General features: G+C 39.0%; 1 protein-coding gene across 6 annotated transcripts in view; it reads left to right on the forward strand.

The window, feature by feature from the left end:
* The window catches only part of ccdc18 (coiled-coil domain containing 18), a 32,876-nt gene extending 27,179 nt beyond the window's left edge, over nt 1-5,697 (forward strand). For 5 of the 6 annotated variants that reach the window (XM_075484069.1, XM_075484075.1, XM_075484071.1 and 2 more), the window contains exons 23-26: nt 369-509; nt 736-873; nt 1,699-2,121; nt 2,203-5,697. In XM_075484069.1, coding sequence (XP_075340184.1) covers nt 369-509; nt 736-873; nt 1,699-2,121; nt 2,203-2,922 — 1,422 coding nt within the window. In that variant the 3' untranslated portion in view covers nt 2,923-5,697. The remainder of the gene's footprint in view (nt 1-368; nt 510-735; nt 874-1,698; nt 2,122-2,202) is intronic. The other variant, XM_075484070.1, reaches the window with a different exon arrangement.
* The last annotated feature ends 303 nt before the right edge of the window (nt 5,698-6,000 follow it).

The raw sequence follows: 6,000 nt of genomic DNA on the forward strand, positions 1-6,000 counted from the left end.
CAACGAAATTATCTTCCCTGTGAAAGATGAATGAACCGTTCATTAAATCACACACACATTATCCCCAAGGCTAACGATGAGAGAGAATGTCTCAGTTTCAACTACGATGTTCAAATAATTGTGTTGGGTTTGAATGATTGAATGATTGTTTGAATGATTTACTTCTTTAGTTTAATATGTTGTATTATTTGGTGTCATATAAACTTTTTTTAAAAAAGCATTTTTAAACCAGGACAGAGGTGGTGACGTGCAGATTTGATTCAGAGCCCATTATTATTTGATCTAAAACAGCTGAAAAAAGTTCATCATGACTTAAACAATTACTTTGTGTTTTTATATCTTGTCTATACTTGTGGTTGTGCTGTTAGGAGTCGCAGGAGCTCAGCAAGCAGCTGTGTGTGTGTCGGCAGAAACTACAGAAAGTATTAAAAGAACTTGAGGAAACTCAGTGTGACTGTGAGGCCCTGACCAGAGAGCTGGAAACCACTAAGTTACAGACCAAAGAGACGGTGAAGTCAAAGCACTTTGTCTTATTATGAATTAATTGATCATATTGAACAGTTTGGAATCTTGAAACTTGATGATTAGTATACCTGATAAGTGAAAAATGTGATTTATTTTGTATCAACAGGATTCAAAGAATGCACAATGTGTTCACAGGGATATTTTCACAATACTCAACTGCTGCACTGTTACTACTATGGGTTTGACCATGGTGTGTGTGTGTCTTTGCAGGAGGCACAGCTGTGCAGCGTTGAAGAGGAGCTTACTCTGAAGGAGGCGCAGTGGCTGCAGGCGGAGGCAAAGCTGCAAAGTATTGTCACTGCTTTGGAGCAGGAGCTACAGCTGGAGAGGGAGCAGCACAGCAAGGAGGTACAGTAACACTGGTGTCACCTCCTTCTAGTGAATGTGTTACAGTTTGGATGTTCAGTTAAGACGAGACCTTACAATTCAAACAACTGAAAACAGGACCTCCTCTTCAAAACCTGAATGAAACATTGGCGCTGCTGTGGAGCTTTAGCCTAAATCTGAATCATGATATTAGTCATACAGTTTAAATTTGACTGACGTTTTGCTGTTATCTTGATAGAATGAAACCTCTTTTTCATTAGAATTTCTGTCAGTATTTCATCAGTCAGTATGCTTCCTGTTTGTCTGTTTAACATTACGTGTTTTGGGTTTTCAGTTGATTTGGTGGTCACTGTTCCTCATCCATGTTCTGTTCTGTCTGATTCCCTTTCCTCTTTTTCTCTGTGGGAGTTCCTTATTTTTCCTATCTTCAGTTTCCCCACTCATGACTAATTTCCACACATAGCTGAGAATATCTCATGAAAGAAAGTTACAACCTTTAAAATAAGACAAGTCCAGCTGAAACTGAGACATGAGCTTCAGGAGTTTCCAACGGACTGGCTGTAACTGTGTTAGAAAGTGCTTTTCGGCAAAAAGTTTGCAGAAGGACAGAAACATTCACAAAATGCATGAGATGTTCTCAGCTATGTGTGGAAATTAGTCATGAGTGGGGAAACTGAAGTTAGGAAAAATAAGGAACTCCCACAGAGAAAAAGAGGAAAGGAAATCGGACAGAACAGAACATGGCTGAGGAACAACAGTGACCACCAAAGCAACTGAAAACCCAAAACATCTCTTATTTTAAAGGTTGTAACTTTCTTTCATCTTTTGTTCTCCCTCAATTCCCAGCTGGAGTCTCTGCAGAAAACTCGAGGCCAGCTCCTCAAAGTCTCAGAGCAGATCTCCTCTACCATGCGCACCTCCCAGGAGCAGCTTAATGTTAAGCTTCAGCAGAGCCAGACCCAGCTCGAGGAAGCAAAGGCACATTATGAGCGGACCAAAGCCCAGCTGTGCCAAGCTAAGGTTGAGCTCGATTACTCCCAGAACCAAGTCAGTCACTTCCAAACACAGTTAGACCTGAGCCAAACCCAGCTGGAGCAGAGCATGGTTCTGTATGAGCAGACAAGAGTCAAGAACAGTCATCTCCATGCTCAGCTTGATCAGCTCACTGCGCAGTTAAATCAAACCAGAGTGCAGGTTGCTGAGCTCCAAACTCAGCTAAATGTCTCTGAGAAGTCAGTGGAGACGTCTGCTGATTCCCTGCTCATCAAGGTAGTGGTTTTTCATGTCAGCGTATTCAAAGTTGCATTTTGAAAGTTATTGATCAGAGTTTGTCTTCTCATTGTCTGGCAGGAGTCTGAGGTGACCCGTCTCAAGGCAAGGATTTCCAGTTGGGAACGATTTGTCGATCGTCAGAATCTGTACAAACACACGCTCTCTCTTCCTGTGCTGCCGAAATTGGTAAACTCTCCAGAGCTCTCTCTCTCTGCTCACTCACCTCCCTCCTCCCCCAAAAACTTACAGATGCCTCTTCACTCCCTTTCACATGGTCACTCAATACACCTGCGCTCCCTGACACACACAAGACCTTGCTCCTCACCCCCAGCTCACACATATCCTGAGCCCACCTCAGCTCCTCACCTCACTGAGAGCCATCAAACCTGTGACTGGCTGCAGAGCAGCAATATCGACTCCTCCTTGGACATCCCTTTGAGCCTTAAGGCCGCACCGGGGGAGGCTCTGAGCAAGAACCCTTGGGAGTCCACCTCACAGTCTGTTTCCTCTTTCTCAGAAACAGTTGACCACAGTTGGCAGGGCCTCAGTGCCACAGATGCCACTGCAGCCTCTGACCTCTCCTTCAATCCGCTCACATACATGATGGACAAACAAAGTTTCCAAAACATGGAGGCTTCCTCAGTGCAGGATGGAGAAGATGAGCTGCACAGTGAGTCGAGGAGGGAGTCTGGGAATACTTTGGTGGGTCAGGAGGAGGAGATGGATATGAGATCACTGACAGGGATGCTGAAGTTTGTAAATCAGACATTAGCCATGCAGGAGGATCCCTCTGTATGAATCTCCCCGCAGTCAATGCGGACCTGACACAACCTTGCACTTCAGGTAAACACAATACAACTATTCAGAAATAATCATTGCTTTAGCAAATGTTTCATTTTCCTTTTTATCTTTGGTTTGATACAAAAAATGTGCAAGATGGACTTAATTTACCAAGTCTTTTTTCTTCTTCTGTTCATGACTATATTTATTGTAATTATATTTATTATTATCATTATGATATTTATTATTACCTTTATATACTCAGGGAAAATCTCTTTGAGATCAAAGATCTCTGTTCAAGAGTGTTCTGACCAAGATAGCAGCCATATACACACTTTACAACTGCATTAAGATGATAAGTTTGCATAAGATTAAACATAAAATAAGAATGCACTCATTGATCATAAAATGACATGGTAAATATCACAAATCGGCAGCATCAGTTTTCATAAGTTAAAAACAATCAAGCAAAAACATGCACATCATAAACTATCTGCCTCTAAATCATATAAAAATACTTTGAATTCATTTAATGAGGTCAGTTTCTTTTATTTTAAGAGTTCTTTTTTGTTCTAATTCTAAGTTGGTTCTCTGCATATTTAAGAGATATAAGAAGCATATCTAGATGTTTTTTTCCATAGTTTGGAACAAGCCTTTGGAACAGATGTCAGGAATATGAAGTATGAACATAACTTCCCTGTTATTTCTTTTATTTTCATTTTCTTAATTAATGTCTGTAAATATGGAGGGAGCAAATCATGAATAGCCTTCTTCAATAGTAGATGAGAACATGCCAACTTCTGAGTTTACCTGTAGACAAGGCCAACCAATCAACATTAGCATATAACATGAAGCTGGGTGAGGTAGAGATTTAGTAATAATGATAAACCTCAGCCTCAGAGCTCCATTGTAGACTCTATCCAGTGCATAAAAGCTTTCAATAATGGGTGTAAGTAACATCACTGTAATCCAGCACAGGCATCACTTTTTGCCTCTTTTTAACCTTAAATTCAATAAAATGTTTGAAAAATCGCCAAAGGGAAACCATACTGCTACAGTGAATTATTGTTATAGATGTGTTATTATTACCATTATTATATCATGGATCCATAAAAAGATTTTAAAAAACAATTGATAACATTTAAAAAGTTGACCATTAGTTTTGAGAGGCATGGTTGAAATCTTCAGATATCATAATTCAGAGAATAGTCCCCACAAAATCCCCACGAAAGCCATGGATTTTCTTCAGTTTTGTTTTTACAGGTGTAGCAGCTGGTTGTGTGACTTTTTACTGTTTTCTATGTTTGTCTCTTCATGTTTCTGTTCCTTTTTTTTCTTTTTCCCTTCTTCGCTCTCCCTCTCTCTCTGTCCCCCGGTCCGGTTCAACACTATCACACTATCACATCATGTTAAGTATTGTAACAAAAATGAATAAATAAAAATAAGGAGTTAATGGGCATCAAGGGGAGCTTTACATTCATAAAGCTTCCCTTGGCATAGCAAATGTGTTTGGCATTAACGGTATTCAGATTACAATTCTGCTGCCATAATGCTGGACAGGAGAAGGGGTTTAAAAAAAAAAAAAAAAAGAATAGTATTGCTTACCCGATATTCAAGTTGTGTTTTTGTCACGACTCCAAGCTCTTCCATTTTTTTCCACCAGTGATCACACGTTTCTCATAATGATCAAGGCAAGAAATGGTTTAAACTCTGTCCTTCTCTCTCAGAAGGAGGATGAAGTTTAAACCATATAAATAAGGAAGACGTGACTTGAATATGCAATGAAAATCTAATTTAATCTCAAGTATTTTATTTTATTTTTTCAAATAGTTGTTTGTAGTATTATACAACAAACACTTAGATATTTGTAGTATAATACCGACTGAAAAAATTTAATGACAAAATGAGATACAGGTTTCTTTTTCCCCTTTTAGGGAGATGGAGAGGAGAACAGCAGTTTACGTGGGTGACATCCTCTTGTGTCCTTATACATGTACTCTATGTAATCCTGTATTTATTGACATTTTTCATTATGATTTTTAATGTATTATTTGGAAGAAATTGATTAGGCTAGTGAAGATAAGTGCTGCTTTGCAGTCTGTAAATTATGTACTCTTAGTTTTGTAAAGATGTACCATATTTCATAATGTATCGTTTCATGAGAATACGCACACACACAAATACGCGCGCACACACACACACACACACACACACACACACACACACACACACACACACATACATATATCTATATATATAGATATATATATGCTGATTTTGTACAAGTGAATTAAAGAGTTTTTAACGTTGAAAAAAACTTGGTTATTCTCCAGAGAACAGTGGAACTCTGCTTCGCCTAAGGTCTGTTTAGAAGTTCCCATACTGTCTGTGTCTGTGGAGGAGCTTTGGAACAACAACTGGCTGCTTGTCCAAGAGAGGAATGTTTGGCGCAAACTGAATCAAACACACACTCAAGCTGGTTAAATTGGATTTTGCACTCATGTGATTATGTAACAAACTACATCAGAAATGTCTGGACATAGAAGAGTTTGGGGATTTAAAGACTTTACTCATCAGATTAAGTGCTAGAGTGACTTTTTGAATGAGTAAATAGTCAGTTATGTAAGAGAAGTAAATGTGTTTTAAATCTTTGAAGTGCTGAACATAGCATGATCCAGTCTGTCAAAACAAATGTGTGCATCCGAGCAAAGAATTTTTTTAACTTACAGCTACAGAGTCCTGAGCTTAATGTACTATGCGAGATCGGCAAAAAGAGTCTAGGAAATCTCTGCACCAAGTTAAGAAACAGCATTGTACGTAGTTTCCTAATAAAAAAATTCTTCCAACACTTTTTTCATACAGATTGCTCTGGTAATTACTGAGCTCTACAGATTCTGCCTGTAACCTGGACAGACAGTCTCCGGTATCTGCAATCAAAGCTCCCATGAAACAAAGCATAGTGTAATTAGCTTTAACATTTTTATTATTTTTTTTGTACTTCCTGTAAAACCAAAAATTAGGGAGGCTGTGCACCTTTCTAGAGAGCCCAGTTTACTCTGATTGGTGAACTCCAGTGGGCTGAGCAGTCACAGTCTA

This window comes from Odontesthes bonariensis, chromosome 14, assembly GCF_027942865.1.
Source record: "Odontesthes bonariensis isolate fOdoBon6 chromosome 14, fOdoBon6.hap1, whole genome shotgun sequence".
Lineage (NCBI taxonomy): Eukaryota > Metazoa > Chordata > Actinopteri > Atheriniformes > Atherinopsidae > Odontesthes > Odontesthes bonariensis.